The following is an 18,028-nucleotide window of genomic DNA, read 5'->3' as shown; positions in this document are numbered from 1 at the left end:
GATACCATTTGAGACAATACAAAAATTATCCATTGATCACCAGAACATTGAAATTAAAAATTATAACGCAGAAACACATCCATTTACTTGTACTAATATTCCAGAACACACTAATACCTCTCTGGAAGCTTCACCAACTGAAAACATGGATACAATAATCCATCTCCAACACTCAGATGCACGCATGAACGAAACTGTAGAAACAGACTTCAACTCAACACTATTAGATGATGGAACACTTTTTTCATCGCATACGGTAAACACACTAACTGACGTTGATGATAATGATCAAAACAATAAACAAAATAATAACAATCATGTCAATAACCATTCGACCATTAATAACACCACTAATTACCAAAAAAACTAACACAGACAGCCCGTGAACTCAACTGAATTAACACAAAATTCAGATCCTTTAAATACAACTATACCCATACTACCAAACATTAATACACCTTTACCCCGTCTACATAGACAAAATTGAGTACACTTTAACACTGAACTGATTATTCTAAATAATTCAACTCAACCTACACAAAGAACTAATCAGAATATTCAAATCACTCCACAACAATTAGTACATATTGTGAGACAAATAAACTAACAAAATACACAACAAAATACAAATGCGCCAACTCCTTATTATTTGCAGGCAGCATCCACACAAACACCATCACCTGTAGTCCGTAGGAATACTCAACTGATGTATCCCTACTTAGGTGGTTCCGTACCTATGCAACAATCCCTCGGACCATTCGATGGTACTGAACCCACATATACAACAGAAGACTTCCTAAATGCTATCACAGCAAATATGGTGATGACCGCAGGACCAGAACAAACTGTTTCACCATTTCATGAGGCTTGGATCCTAAAAAGAATTGCTATGATACAGACAACTGTAATCGGACCAGCAAAACAGTGGTATTCACATCTACCACTAGATATTAAAAAGAAGTGGCAAGCTTTTTGCCGTGAATTTCAAAAAACCTTCGATAATCAACAATCGCAAACACAAGCCAAAATACTACTAGAAAGTATAACACGTGCATCTGGCGAACAAATAAAAACACTCGCACTCAGAATTGAACAAATGACTTGAAAAGCATACGTTAAAAATGATCCAGATATGCGAAATGCACAAATGAATGATGCATTCGTTAAAGCACTTGATCCACAATTAGCACGAATAGCACTAAAAAGGACTGCAAATCACAAATCAACCGCATTGGAACCACCGCTTCCATTTGTACAATTAGTTGAAAAAATTCACCAAGAAGATATTACGAGAACACACATCGATAGACACAAATTGAATACAAATTCTACTCTTTCAACCCTAATTAATTATCTCTCACTCAAGATAGATAATCTTACAATAGAAAATGTACATTCAATGGAACAAGATATTGCTCACGGAATCAATGTAGTACGGCACAAGTACACGAATGAACCAAATTTCAAAGGAAACCCACTCTTTCTAAAATTTTGCAAAAAATGTTCAGGCTCGGGACATAGTATCTCCACATGCCCTGAAAAACGTTGCACAAAACCATTAGAGAAGCCAAATTTCCAAAAAAAAACTTTTAATCAAGCCATGAAAGGGAATCAAAACCTTCCAAATAGACAAAATACATCAAACAAAATGACAAGTAAACCACTACCGTTTGCATACCTCTCCCGTAGCAATAGCAGAGAACACCGAAATAATTCTCGACACAGAAGTCCAAATAAATTCCCACAAAGTAATCCAAAACTTTATTTTGGGAATAGTAATTTCAAACCACCGAGTAGAAATAGTTCACTCTATCGACGACCAATTTTTCCAACATAATTTTAGACCACAATCACCTCACTATAATAGAGATGGCAATCGTTCAAGAAGTCCAATCTCACGAGATAGACTACGAAATGTTGGAAATTATATAAAGTTTTTATTAGACCCAGAACAATTAGACAATACTACGCCTAACTGAAAACGTTGAAACACAATTTACTTCGGACGAGACACTTCTCGAACAACAATTTAACGAACTTCTTCTAGAATTGAATAATGACACACAAGATGAATATTTTATTGGTCAAGAAGAATGTAACACTACCACAGAAGAGTACATTCTCTCAACCTCTTGTAAAAAAAATGGGTGTTACCGCTCAAAGTGTATACACAGCAAACACCAGATCGTAAGAAAACAATCTCCACACCACACCTAGAAGTAGATTTTCTATTTGTTCAGATGCAACACTCAACATTTTAAACACTGACACTTGGAACGAACTAAAAGAATACCACAAACTACAACTTAAACCATCAACATTTGTTCTCTCAGCAGCAATTAACTCAAAATTAAACACAAATGGAACGATAAAACTTACATTATACCAGGATGTAACAGAAAATAGAAAGCTTAAAAATACATCGTTTAAATTCACAGTTCAGGAATCAAATACAAAATTCAACATTCTAGGTACACTTTTCCTAGAAAAAAATGCAGACTCAAAAAAATGCTCGTCTCACACATTAGAAATTAACGGTAATGGTAGCAAAAAATCAATAAAATTCTATGAATTATCAATTAAACCACCTCCATATTATTCACGATTATTTCCAGTAATTAGTGATCAATCGATCTATTTTACACCCTTTGAGCACCGAGTACTAACAAATTTTTTAACTGCATACGAATGCAAGAATAAAAATGCAAGCGGCACTATTCTTTACGCATCAGATTTTTCGTTCGTACCAATAAGGAAAAATATTTTCTTCTCTATAATGGATATAAATATTCTTGAATATCCTTACCAGTCATTTATCCAAATTTTAATACATAATCCCTTGAATCACCCTCTAACATTTTTAAAGGATTAATTGGATATGCACGACAAGATATCTCCCTTAGAGATTATCAAACCAGAAAATATCGCATAAATGAAATCACGGAATTCAAGGATGCTTATACTTCCAATTACCTCACTCAAGGTACATCAGAAACACTTAAAAAATTAAATTGTTTAAATCTCACTAAACAACAGGAACATGAATATAGAACACAACAGAAAAAATTCACTATACCATTTGCAGTCACAAAATTCACCGAAATAGACAGAGAATTTCTCACCATGTTTAATTTTGAACACAAAAAATTGACACAAACACAATTTGAAGGAATGGCACAACTACTCGTCCAATTCAAAAAATGCTACTCTACATCGAAGTTTGATGTTGGCAAAGTCAAATTTGGATTAGGTCTACCTTTAAAGGCTAAGGCTATCTTTAAGAAACAAAGAGCCACACGTATTCCACTACAATTACAAGACAGAGTACAACACTTATTAGATATACTAACACACTTTGACATAATAGCACCCGTTATTACATATTCTCTAACCATTGGAAACACGTTTATAAATCCAGTCATCATTCGTCAATAAACGCTCGTCAATTAAACACTATGATTGACGAAACAGAATGTAGTTGGCCTATAGAACCAATACAAGTTATTCTAACACGAATTAAAGGACCCATCTTCTCCATAGCTGACATGAACAGTACATACAACCAAATGCCACTAGATAAATCATCACAACGACTCACTAATTTTGAAATTAATGGACAACAATACTGTTTTAAACGTTTATTTTATGGTATTTATATAGGCCCAGCAGCCTTCTCATCTTTCATGAGTAGTATCTTTAAACCACTAATACGAAAAAACAAAACAATCACTTGTCTGGATGATGTTTTCTTTCAGGATATAACACCAGAAGATGCTCAAAACACTCACTCAGTATCACACAATACTAAAAAATGAAAACCTCAAAGCTGCCCCAGAAAAATCCTTCTTTTTCCTAGATTCAGTTAAATTTCTAGGACATCAAATTCAAAAAAAATTCACGAAAACAGATGGATTTCTAAAATTACAACCACCTAAAAACAAAAAGGAAGTTCAAATCTAGGTTGGATTTCTAACCTTCATTTCTAAATATATATATAGTCTACAAGTTATCCTTAGACCTTTTTATTTACAACTCCGAGACACCACAGATTTCAAATGGACTCCCGAGTTGCAAGAAACAATTGACAGAGTAAAAAGGGTAGTTACGAAGGGAACACTCCATCTCGCAATTCCGAATTCAGAGAAACCTTTCTATATCCTTTGTGACGCTACCAACTATGGTATTGGAGCTGCACTTTTGCAAAAAAATCAATTTGGAAAAATAGAACTAGTCTCGGCAAATTCTCGCCTATTCTTCACCACAGAAACTAGACTCTCCACCATTCTTCGCGAAGGCTCAGCAATTATCTACGCACTTTCAGAATACAATTTCCTTATTCAGGGATCTAAACACCCAATAATATTGTACACAGATCACAAATCAGTTTTATTCTTTTTCACACAAAAAGGAGTATACAAATTTCAATTGTTTATTATGAAATTCCCCAAATTACACATAGTTTGGACAGAAGGTAAAAATCTTTCAATTCCAGATCTACTCAGTCGTTCACTGAGGACAACAACACAAGATGAACACTGTCTCCGCACAGTAGAAATACCAGAATCAATAAAATTCTTTATGACACATAATCGAAACACGCAACCTATACAGTGTCACTATGCTGTATCAAAAGAATATATTAATTTAGCTTCTACAGACGCCAATGTAGAATCACCACACTTTCCAATTTTTTTTTACAAATAAAAGATAATTACTTTAAGGTACAATTAGAGAACGATCTCTACCTCCCTGTTTCAAATTTTGAATTCAAAACCAAAGCACAACTTCTAGATGATATACACCAAAATCAACACTTAAAGCAAAACTATTCACCCCCAGAAATTTATCCCATTATACAGCACACGGATGTTACACTTAATACCAATAAAACAGAACCGCTCAAGGAATTTAATCATGACGCGAACTACGCAGAAATTATAAATACTATCAAATTTTCAATACCTGCAATTGATGATTTTGTCCCAAAATCTTTAACAATCTATATTTATTTTAACAAAGAAAAAACAGAATTAAACGAAACAATTCTTTACGAAACCCAACAACAGGCCCAGTAATCAGACACCTCTTACTTTGGAAAAAATACAAAAATCCCCCCCCACGCCATCACTGACAATTCGAGCTAACAAAGGTTTGCTACATTACTATCGCCGATTTCACAATCTAAGCAATAATGAAAACAACAATCTCCTGTATTTCATACAAGAGACGAAACCACCAAAAAATTTTCAACCACTTTCTTTTATTTTAACTGTTTTTCACAATGCACACACCTATGATCTTTCAGGCCATCCGGGTCTTGAAAAAACGCATGCAACAATCATAGAAACCTATTATTTTCCGAACGTTAAAACTTGGATGGCAATAATTACACAAGATTGCCTAAATTGCCAAACCAGCAAATCCATGCCGAACCTCTTAATGGCATCACAACAGCCATTTTTAGAACTTTCACCATACTTCAACCACCGTATGTCAATGGACTTGAAAGGCCCAACCTCACCGTCTTCAGATGGTAACTCATACGTCTATGTAATCGTAGATGCATTTACACATTACGTTGTTCTCCGTCCATCACCCAAAAATGATGCAAATAATGCACTTACAATATTTTTTTGACCACTGGATTGTTAAATTCGGAATACCAGATATCTTTGTAACAGATAACGAAAATGAATATATTAATGGAGAATTTGCACATATCGGTCGCACGTATAATGTACAATTTAAACCACGTACACTAAACGCACCGTGGTCTAATTGACTCGTTGAAAATAGTAATCGCCAATTAAATACATTGCTTTGTACAGTTCCAGACTCACAATATGACACATGTTCACAGAAAGTATAGGTGTTTCCATTTGTTTTTAATTCATAAGTTCGCACAAACATGAATCTTTCACCATATGAAATAGTATTTGGCCATAAACCAAAGAAACCAATAATGTTCAATCTATCTTCAACTACAGATAGTTTTAGAAACCCTAAACCTTCAGAACTTTCACCTTGTAGTTTCTTCCCTCAACATAAACATACAGACCATCTAGGTTGTCAACCTCAAATTAAAAAATTGCAGACAGGAACCTTTGCACATTGGTTTCTTAATCGCGAACAAATACACTCAGAAGTTTATAAAGAAGTACATAACTATTTAAACCAAAACAAACATTTACGCACATTTATAAATCGCCGATTCGGAAAGGCACAACCACTCGAATTATACACTTATGTTTCAATTGTAAACAAAACCACACAAATTGGCATGTCGAAAAAGATCCAACCCCAAAAAATTGGACCATATAAAATTGTTGACACTCCCATGTTGGTCACATATAAATTAGAAGACTTTACTGGCAAACAAATCACACGACATTGAAGTAATATTGTACCATATTATCCCAAAGAACTCTTCGTCCAAGAACAAATGGAGAAATACTTCTCGGATAATTCACTCTTAAAATTGCAACCTAAAAAGCCACCGCTTACCAAGCAAAAGTCTGTCTTGTTTAGTCTAGACATACCAAATACACCACTCCCAGATAACTCTCCCCCAAAACCACCTTGTAAACGTCTGAAGTACCCAAATATCCTTCGGAAAATTACACTGCAAGGGATAATCGCCTTCGACGACAACCAGTAAAAGACTGCAGAATTTTTGTACCACAGTCTAAAATTTTGGCTTCACGAACAACGAATATATAAAACCATTCACATCTCGATATTAAACTACACAGAGAATCACTCTTCTTGCTTTAAATAGCCGAACGCAATTTAGCATAACACAAATATTAGCTACTAAATATACTTTCACTAAAAATACAATTCCCTCGCTCTTATTCGAGAGGGATAATTCAGATAGTTCTTTCACCCCTCTCCCCCGTAATACAATTACTTTCACTGGGAAAATTAATTATACCCCTTAGAACAGTAAATAAAGCACGCGGACTATCTCTTCACCTGCTACTCTAGCAGAACCACAAAAACCCTTCCATCAGGAAATTAAAAGGAGGGAAATACAAGCCATTCCCCCCGATAATAATAAAAAGGAAATTGACTAAATATTTGGTTAATAGCCGACCCACAGCTCGGTCTGGGAATAATTCGCTAATCTCATTTATTTGCCAAGATATGATTTGGTAATTTTTCTGTACCCGAATCAAAAGTCGTGGTCAGGCAAGATCGTATCGTCTAAAATCACTCCACAGTCTACCGCTCTCTCAACCTAGTTGCTCTCTTTTCTCTCTTTCTATCACTCTCTACGTTCTCACTCTCTATCTACCCTCTCTAACTTCTCTTCTTTTCTGAACTCTATCTTTACTCTTTCTAACGAGTTTGTAAAAAATATAAAAAATTGTTCAAACTCTCTCAGATCACCTCACTTCTTCAATAATTCTAAAAAAGAACTGTCTCACAGCACTGTTCTTCTACCAGCGATCAGCAAAGCTTTGCTTCCAACCTCACCTCAATATACACAAAACAGTGACACAATCCACCCACCTTCAATACAACTTTCAGTCTCACATCACTGAAAGAAACACCAATTTCAACATTGAACAGGTATGCACATAATTTCCCAACACAGATTGGAAGTTTTTATTTAAAAGAACACCCTACGCAGACACCTTTAGATATATTCAGAATTTTAGACCTAAATAGGTTCGTTTTCAGGATATCTTTTACAATCTCGACCACATATTATATTCACACACTTGTTTTGAATGGGTTTTTTATATTAGAGACTTTAATAGCGAACACATCGCTCTCTTTTACTTACCAATTTTTTCACCACAAGCCGCACCGAAACTCTCAGAAATTCTATATACTGATATTGTTTACACTGTTAATCTTGACGCTATCCCAGCCTCATATGATATAAAATATATCAAAAAACTTTTACGATTTTTACGATTTACTTGTCCTACTGGACACTCTCCCCCACTTTACCCCACTCTCAGTAATCCCATATCCCCCATCAAAGTCAAAAGCAAATACACCAAACGCAAGCACAACAACACCAAATAAATGCACAATCTCTGCTACCATACTCTGGTTTTCTTCCAAGTACAACACTTCCTCCACCCGTACTAATACCTGCTCCTCCAGGAGCACCACAACTTGAACTACTAAATTACTCTAACACATCACAATTTTCCATACAACCTATAAACTTCGCAAACACTGATAAAACAAATATTTCAGAATTGCAACAACCAATACACACTGTTTCACATATTAACGACACTACACATGATATTAGCCTACTTTCTGACACTTCTATTTCTGATCCAACCAGTTCTCAAATCTCTTCGCCTACTCCATCACAAAATGCAGGTAACCCGTTTAATCCACCCCAAGGACCGGTAACAAATTTTGAACGTTTATTGTCACAAGCACATTGGAATCACTCGTTTAATATAGTCAATTCATTACCCTCTTTTCAAAATTCTATACCCTTAAGTTTTACCGGCACACCGTCCGTCATAAATCTAAGCTCAAATACACCCACTCCTGATCCAGATCAATTTTCTCACCATTGTATTGGAAAATATCCAGATACAACCAGATCATACCCAACATTACCACTTAAAATCGATATTAAGTTTATCGTACCCCCACCCGCCGTTTTCGGAGACCATAATAACGGTGAACAACTACATAACTGGGCTAAACAACGTCGAACAGGACAAACTCATTTTTCACCCACAAGCTGCAGTACCACCCATCTTTAGAGTAAAAACTAATTCATCACCCTTCATTTGTCAAGAAATACACTATAAATTTGATAGATACATAAAGAACACTGCAGGCTACTTTGTTTTCTATAATCCACACTCTGGACTCTCATACACATGCATACACATGTCCATTACAAGTTTAATTCACATACTCATTAATTTATTCTTTTCGTGTCCACTTCCAATCAAACAAACAATAAAAGTTGATCAACACAATATTTCTACACCCAAAACAGGCATACAAGACCTCGTTGTCAAACATTATGATTGTTCCCCAAAGCATATTACAAATATGCAGTATTATAAACTCAACAAAATTGGCGAATGCAAAATCAAACCAGCTGATTTTCAAATCTTCCCCGCACAAGTACAGATATTTTCACAAATACACACGTTACAAGTACGTGCCTATGCAATACACGCTAAGCTCAATGACAAGGAAAACTTTTGTCAAAAAATCTCACTCAAACGAGGTTTTTGGTTTGATCACGATAATTGGTATGTTAATAATATGGAAAGACTTTCTTCCCTACAGAAATTGATGCTCGTAGAGAACTTGCACGCCTTGGTCTCATAAGTAAACACCACTACCACCCACAAATATTACAATTTGATATATTAGATGATCCTCGTTGGCAAGCAAATATTGAAGGAAAACAAGGTCGTTTTCAACTAGACCGCTATCGAACCTTTGCTTTCCAACACGGAAGTGTGGCCTATAACCCCTGTGATCACAATTGGATCCCTAACGCCACAGATAATCCATGAGCTAACTGTCCCGTGAAAACCCCCGAACATGAATATCATGTCATCCACACACTAAGATGGTCACTACAATTAAAATACATCACTCTCATTTTTGATGTTGCCACAGAACGCATGTAATATGGCAAAATCCGTATCAATTGTGATATAGAAAGAAGTCACTGTCCTCCAGATCACGCTATTAAAGCTACCATTATTTGGGAACCTGAAAATCACTGTAGAATTTTTGATGTTGGAAGATCACATGCACGTAAGATCAAATTCCAAAACAATTTTTTAAAGAAAGACTCGAAAAAAATGAAACATCAAGTGGTCATAAACATATGCCATATATGTATTCATCCTGTTTTCAAAAACACCTGTATAATGAATCTGCACTTTCCAGATTCGAAGTGCTCACAAAACCACTCTATAAATGCAATGAAGACCGCCCGTACTACGCAACACAATATCAAGATATCTTCATACAGTACCGCGAAGGTTTTGATTTTGTTTCAGGAAAATCATCAGTGATTTTTATAATACACATATAACCGCACCAGATGGACCACTCCCCTCACACCTTACACAAAAGCTAATATTCGCGACGGATATGTGAATCCACAGGAATCAAAATTCTTCCGCAAGTCTGAAAAATATGAATTCTTTTGGAAACAAAACTGGTTCGTTGCAGTTCCCCCTAATGTTCAAATAGACGCAAAACTTGAATATATGATTAGCATAGTTTTACCAGAAATGGATCACACAAATCTCAGTATTTATAAAAAGCTATTTGACCTAGACCGAGATTTGAAACAAACTGCTTTCATATTACTCACACAAAAACTCCCCCTCGTTGGCTATGTTATCACAGGCCAGCGAAAAATATTCGCTACACTCAAAGTCAAAATGTTATCTCACTCTTTCAATGTGAAGTTGTCTCATCACCATTATATGTACTAGAAAATCAATGTTTTGAACGTATACCCATATACTATCAGAACAAATTACAATTTGTTGACCAAGTCACCCGAAAGACCTTCCCCTGGTCTATTAAAGCACCTTGTAAATCCGATAATTTTGATCAACAAATCTCACTTGTTGCAGACGGCGATGACACACATCGCTTAACACCCTACCCAATCAAGGCGCGAAACCCCGTTAAAACTTTCTTGCCTGACGAAGTTGAAAACCGCTTCAACCACGCCGATTTTACTGCGCAACAACTTGGCATATATAGCCAACACGACTGGACTAAGTCAATAGATAAGATGAAATTTAACCAATTAGTTGATGACGCAGCGGAGAAATTTGAAGTAGCACAAGCAGTAAATTTTGCAGATTTTGCAAAACAAGCACAGCTACAAGCACAATTCTCACAATTACGCACCGATTATAATTATTACTTCAACAAACTATTTATTAATGGCAAAGAGTTCACTCTCCGCCGTTTAGACTGGCGTGATCTAATCAACGGCAACTATTTAAAAGAATCCCTAATTGGAGTCTTCGGATACCCATGGTACGTATTAAAAAAAAATAGCCCTCATTTGGACTGTATTTAAACTTTCACAGTGCATTTTTGGTCTATTTCGCAGCGCACTAAACACCTAAATCTGAAATCACTTTTAGGGCCCAATATCCCATTGGCTAAGATAATTACTTCCGAATCTCTTGAAGTGTTTTCACAAACAATATTTCTCGTATTACAATCATACTCAACACAATATAAACCACTGTCACCTAAAAAACGACGAAGACATTCAGTTGACAGTTTTACCCCACACTCTCAACATGAATTGAATCTATTACACAAAAAATTTGAAACCTTCAATAAAAAATTTTCAACTCCCGTTTACAATAATTCAAACAAAAGAAACACCTCAACTTTACCAGTTTCTATATATCAATGTTATGAAACTCCTATTAATTCACGCATGAAACCAGATTTTCAGTCCTTACATCTACACACTTTTCAACCAAATAAATTGAAACGTTCACGCGAAATTTCTCTCTCACATGATCCTATCGAGCAAGATCTTGATTATCAGGAAATACTGGAAGACCTTCTCTTTAATCTTCCAAGTACTAGTTTTTAAAACCCTTTTTGTTTTAGTGACTCCACTGCAGTCCCCACGCACCCAGATGGAGGCTCACCGATCCCTCCCAATGTTGACCCCACAACATATGACCTCATCTTGCTGGAAGTTGATGATTTTCTCCCATCACCTCCACTCCGTTGGTGCTGCAGCCGACAGTACCCGAACCTGTTTGCGAGATGCGAACACCAGCCCTCTTTACGATGGCACAAACATCCCCTTAGCCACAATCTGTCATTACTATCAATTATGTGCGGGTGAACCCACTGCCTTGACCCGCTACCTCCTCATCGAGCTCAGGTGAACTCCACCTGTATATTGACAGCGATACGAGCTCACCCCCAGCACAAACGGGACCGCACAGCTCGTCACAAGAGCCACTCCCCCAGGGAAGCAGCCAGACGTCTCAGCCACCTTCATCTTTAATTGCACACACTGCAATTCCCACGACCCAACATCTTTTCCACTCGACTAACACCTCTCAGGTCTCAACAGACCTTTTCCCAACCACCCACTTATGACCAATCCACATCCACGGATAATTATCCATGAACAGACAATTCACCCAGAAGACGCCCTCGAGCAACGAAACACGAGATCTTTCCCGTACGATCTTCACCCGTGCAGGCTTCGCAATTGCCTACCCGATATCACGCGAGCCTCTCTAGAGGCTCAGAGACCTCATCCTCTCGTGGTCAAAGAAACCAATTTGCGCCGACACAAGGCATCCCTCACAGATCTCGGGGACCAAATTTCTGGTCCCATGAATTCACCAACCCTCTCGGCATCAATACCCTGCAAGGTATTCACGTGCCACAGAGAATCAACTATACCTCCACCCCACCTCAACACACGCTGAAACCAACAGCTAGTTCTTGTTCTCTCGGACAATTGAAGAACGAATATGTACAAGAGGGACGAGACAAGGATCTACCTCTTGAATGCTTACACTTTCCCATTAATTCCCGTTTCACGGAAAGAGTTTGGCATCTATCAAAGTACTTCTTTGCACTCGCAGTTCGCCCAAATGACTACCTTTATACATTTTTCACACGAGACACCGCACCATAAAAGATTTACGCGAAATATGAACACTTCTATCTACAGTTTGGATTTCTACACCCTGCACAGATGGATGTGAACAATACGACTCACAACGTCAATCGTGGGAAAATATTGCACACTATGCACAACTATTTGTTTGTGCAACATCATTTTCACCACACGAACCCACTCGCTCACATAAATTCGCGTCTACAATATGCCAACACAAAACTCTCATCACCCTACTATATGAACTATAATTACATTATCCAGTCATATTTTTGTGAGGGAACACTTCGAATCTTCGACCCGATCAAAAATTATTTCATCTTCTCCCCACTCTACCTAAAGACCAATCGTCCCATCCTTGTTCCCATAGAATATCTCTAATGTGTAGAAGGAGGTGCCACGAAGTGCACCTACGGGCACACCTTCAACCTCCTCTACAGGGACTGGATAGCGCACAAACTGAACGAACGTCAACCGTAACAAAAATAACAACGGATTCTGAACCATCTTCTAGCGTTACAGCCACACAGTAAACGCTGATCTTTACCCTCGAGCCCTTGCTGTTTGTCCGGCACGAGATCCAGAATTCCTTGTCTTTTTCAATGATTCAGACAACACAGCCCCGGACTTTGGATTTGAATTTCGGACGCAGACCACAGTCCTACACCACACTTGGGCACACTGACCCAAAAAATTTATAGAGACTCACTGATCTCAAACAAACTGCACTAAAGTTTTATACTTTTAACTTTATCTCTCTCTGTTTTCTCTGTTCACAATCTTTCCTTTCTATCTTTATATTTCTATCTTTCTAATATTATTATATCTCCTTATATTCCCTTTCACAAGACTGAAGATTAGGATCAGTTCTTTTCTTCTTTTCCCCGGTCGGGACTTACATAGAAAGTATTAAATCTCACTAATAAGATTTGATAAAGGAAAGTAGCTCACACTGTAGCTAAATAGATAGATTTCCACCAGAAGGTAAGCTGGTAAATCCGACTGGGTCAAACCTTGTACCAGGAGGGGATAGAATAGAAATCTCCTCGCACAAACCAAACAGAGACTACCGAATACAAGCGATACTCCAACTGGGAATAAACCCTCACTACAAGACAAGGAGAGCAGTTGGGCATACTCAACAGGATAGACGTCACTGGCCAGCATACCCTGTAACTGGCACACTTACTGGCTCTCCAACAAGGACGAATCTCTTCACTGACGACACTAGTCACCACTTCACTGACAGGGATCTCAGACGACGCCACAAGTCACACCCCACATTAGGAGGGTCACAACTCTGCACGCACTTCACTCTACTCTTTAACGTATTTCTGCTACTCTTCCCAGTATTTCTGCTACAACTCACAAATTCGGACTTGAAACTCTCAACCCCGGATGGATGTAGCAGCAATAATACTGACGGTGTACCTTCCACCAATCAGAGACAGAGAAGACACTATTCTCTTTTAAATAAAGAGAACTCTCGTAGCTATAGTCAGTCTGTTAGTTAGAAACACTATGTGTATACCATTGACTCCGGTGCTATGCTTCTTATACACCGTATTAATAGAAGTTTATAATACGTGTTTTACAGAGTCGGTTAGTCTTAGAGATATAGGTAAGTCTACTTCGCGCGCAGAAATAAGTAGCCCTAGCTCTTCATACCTTAAGGCTGTAAAAGGAGCCCACCTTGGGTCTGCCTTCATAGGGATATCGTGTAAAAAATATACGCGAAAGGAAATTATAATGCGTTTAAGGCTATCGTTGGTCAAACCGGAGGTTTGAAAAATAATGAGGTCACAGAAAACGTTGAAAATTTAAGTCAGTGTGACTACAACTTCTAAACAATTTGCGTAATAATCTATAAATAGAATGGTGCATTTTTCAGATGCAGTTTGCAGGTAGAACTGCCAAGAAAGTTTACTTTTGCCGATTTAATTCTAGGAGGGTAATACTGTAATTTCCAGGTACATTGCAGGCAGCTTCACTTAAAATTGCAAGTAGTTGAGATCGGTTGCAGGTATTTTCTAGGTAAGTTGCATTTAAGAACGATTAGCTAGCAAATTCTTGATAAATTTTGCTGCAATTATCAATTTACATGCAATTTTTTTAGAGTGGGGGGGCAGCGGGAATGATAGGATATGTTTCCGTAGTTGAGAGGTCGACTTTATAAAAAGTTTTTATACTGTCGACCGGGGGGAGGGGGGTATTTCCTATGCACGTGCATGTTTATAAGTTGTTCTGATCACAGACCGGCAGCGTTGCTGTACTTCTGGTAGAACTGTTCGCAGCTCATAGAGGACGTGTCTTTGCCCCCGGACGTCCTCAGGTACCACTTTCTGCCAGTGTCTGGATCTTCGTGTCCGTTGCTTTGGCAGTTCATGCTGTTCAGAGCTGCACTAACGTATCCCAGCGTGTCAGCTGACAAGTAAATGTCACATTCCTTCGTGCGATCCTACAACAGCCGAGGACATCAAACATTGAGGTTCCCAACCCAAGTCGAAACAAAGCTGCAGAAATTTTGGCCCGGGTCAAGGAGTCTCCGCAAATCAACCAACTTTTTTGTCCATTTCGATAAACTTGTAATAGTGTCAGTCATCTTGATATCTTATGCTTGGATGCTTTAATGTTCAGCTAGTTGAAAAACTTTCAGAGACCAACTGTTGTTCCGTTCAAAAAGTTGATGGTCTTAGAGTTGCTATGTTATAAAAGGATGGAGATAAAACTGAAGTGATGCATATCCCCCCCCCCCACAACCCTTAGCTGTATAGGCATATAATGCACAGCCCCCCAAATTCGTAAATTCGTTATACATAAACCTGATTAGAGTTCACTTCTGGCTGGGACCTCAACCTGGGTAATACGTCACCTTCACTATTAAACGTATTGTATAGGTGTAATAGGGCCGTCGGCTGTTAGTTTTGAAAAAAATTCAATCCGTGTATGTTAAAAAAAAGTTATATCCTTCAGAAGGTATGACACAATAAAATTGATCACATAATTTCCAAGGAGTGTAACTGTAAATGCAATTATTTACAGTTGATCGAACAACTTTTAAAAGGAAAAACCACCAAAATGATCTTTTTTACGTAGCTGAAGTTTTTAAAATTAATTGATTTCCAGCTATTGGCTTTATATGACTTGTTCCTTGAATCATATCTATAGTATCCATTATTATCTATAGTATCTTTGTAGTATCTTCATTGTATCTCTAGTATCATTGTTATCTATCGTATTCATTATCTATACTATTTTGAACAAATTTTAAATTTCTATTCTTGAGACTCTTTCTATTCTTTGATCTTACTTAAGTGCGTTCGAACCGAATCCCAGACCCTGTAGTTTTGGTCTGGGAACACACCGTGTGCGTTGGAACTGGCCTGATCAGAGGTCACTTCCGGATGAGACCTCAACCTGGGACCTTCTCAGAAGGCAATTTAACAGTAATATCACATTTAATAGAACGAGAGCTCGACTTATGAAATGAACTATGGTTTCGAAGGGGAGAAATAGATCTGATGCAAAAAGTTTGTGTGCCCGTCAGGCAAAAAAAACGTTTAAAAGACTGTTTCAGCAATCATAGCTTTTTTCAAAATATGGGAGGCAGGCAACTCCAAATAGTCACTGCAACTTGGTAATCAAACTTGAAGATAACTTTTAAAAGCGCTAGTTTGTTCACACTGGCATCTGAAAAAATTCCAATTCACTGTGGAAAGAAGGTATGACATGATCAAACAGCAGGTGATCAAAAAGTATGAAGTGACTTCAAATTTACCAACTTCCGATCAAATTATATCTTGTGATCAAACTTTAAAGAGATGAAAAGAAAGATTGCTTCGGTTGATTAAGAAAAGAAGATTTCAAACCTACAATTAAATTGATTTAAAAAAGTTCAAACCAAGTTAAAGTTAACAACGCCTCATCTCAATTCAATTTCGTAAAGTCGTAAAAAACTGACCGAATAAGTGAATGCATAACATTTTTGGACGACACAGAAAGCGAAGCATTGTTCTTTGTCCCTGGCAAACACCCGTCTGTCGTAGTCACCACCTTCGTACCTTTGATCGTTTATCCCGTACTGCCCCGTGGACGCTATACAAGGACACTCGACGGCCGAGAAGGGGATTCGTCCCCCCACCAACGGGAGTCCGGATGTCATCATTTGTATTATTATTGCAACCATTGCAGAGATCATTATGCAGAGGTCGGATAACAGCTTGGTTGAATGCTGAATATGTGGGTGAATTATTAAACTGTCAAGTATTATGTAGTGGGGCGGGTTAACTTTTCATCAATTGACGGATCAGGGCGGGCATAATAAGACTGAATATATCGTGGAAATTAAATAAATTCAACGCATTCACCGCCAATCTTACATAATTTTGCATTTCTTAGCGTTGAAACCTCGGCCCGGGTAATTATATAATAAGACGGAATACTTTGACAACATAACTTTGATAGTCGACTTCACCGATTTTTTAAAAAGTGTTTGAAGTTATCCAAATCATGCATATTTGGGCTGAAAGAATATAAAATCAGAAGTTGGAGAAGTATTCTCTTCTTTCTCTTCCGTATCACACCCCAACCCCCCCCCCCCCAACAGTAAAAAAACTTTTGTTTTCATTGGCATGTGTGTAGAAATTTTAACGCGCGTTTTTGCGCTGGTAGAAGTTTTCAGCTTAATAATAGCAAGACTATCATTATACTATTTCATAAACGTGTTCACATTCCCCTCTACCCAGAGAACCGGACAATCCGCGGGTGGGGGGGGGGGGGTAACACAGGAGTCCGAGGAGCTGGCATAATCAGAGTCTTTCCATTATAGCCCCCCCCCCCCCCCCCCAAGTTAGTGGTCGGATAACTTATAGCTCCCACCCATTATGGTAATTTTATTTTAAGGGGGCTATAATTTCATAGGTATGGGCTATCATGGGAAAGACCCTCATAATCATTCTCGTGTCACGAACCCCCCAATGGTCTGATAAATGAAATCCGGCGGTCAGGTATTTAAGGAAATGGGGGAAGGGCCACGAAAGAGATGAAAAAAAATCAATCCCAATTTTGTAATAATCCGACATATTGTGGGCCTACTACAGACTCAATGTTTTCATTAAAATACCATAATGGAATTATCGAGTCAGAGTATCTATAATAAGGTGTCCCGCTTTTTCACCCCAATTTATTTTTTACCCCTTATCAATTCACCCCCCCCCCCCCCCCCCCCCTAGCTATCAATTAACAAAACAAACATGCCTGCAATGGGGACTGCTGATTATCGGGGAGAAATGATAGAGGGGGGGGGGGTTAAAAAAATAGAGGGGTTAAATGATATGGAGTTAAAATATGCGGTGTTAAATGAATCGGGGCGAAAACAAT

At 37.8% G+C, this 18,028-nt stretch overlaps 1 protein-coding gene across 2 annotated transcripts in view; it reads right to left on the bottom strand.

Moving 5' to 3' along the window:
• The window catches only part of LOC142335506 (uncharacterized), a 65,131-nt gene that overhangs the window by 46,887 nt on the left and 216 nt on the right, over positions 1-18,028 (bottom strand). For both annotated transcript variants that reach the window (XM_075384034.1, XM_075384033.1), the window contains exons 2-3: positions 16,611-17,171; positions 14,906-15,107 (exon numbers count right to left, since the gene is read on the bottom strand). In XM_075384034.1, coding sequence (XP_075240149.1) covers positions 14,906-15,107; positions 16,611-16,847 — 439 coding nt within the window. In that variant the 5' untranslated portion in view covers positions 16,848-17,171. The remainder of the gene's footprint in view (positions 1-14,905; positions 15,108-16,610; positions 17,172-18,028) is intronic.

This window comes from Convolutriloba macropyga, chromosome 2 (assembly GCF_964194025.1).
Source record: "Convolutriloba macropyga chromosome 2, txConMacr16.3, whole genome shotgun sequence".
Taxonomy (NCBI): Eukaryota; Metazoa; Xenacoelomorpha; order Acoela; family Convolutidae; genus Convolutriloba; species Convolutriloba macropyga.
The sequence above is the reverse complement of the archived record's forward strand: the minus strand, read 5'-3'. Positions and strand labels throughout refer to the sequence as shown.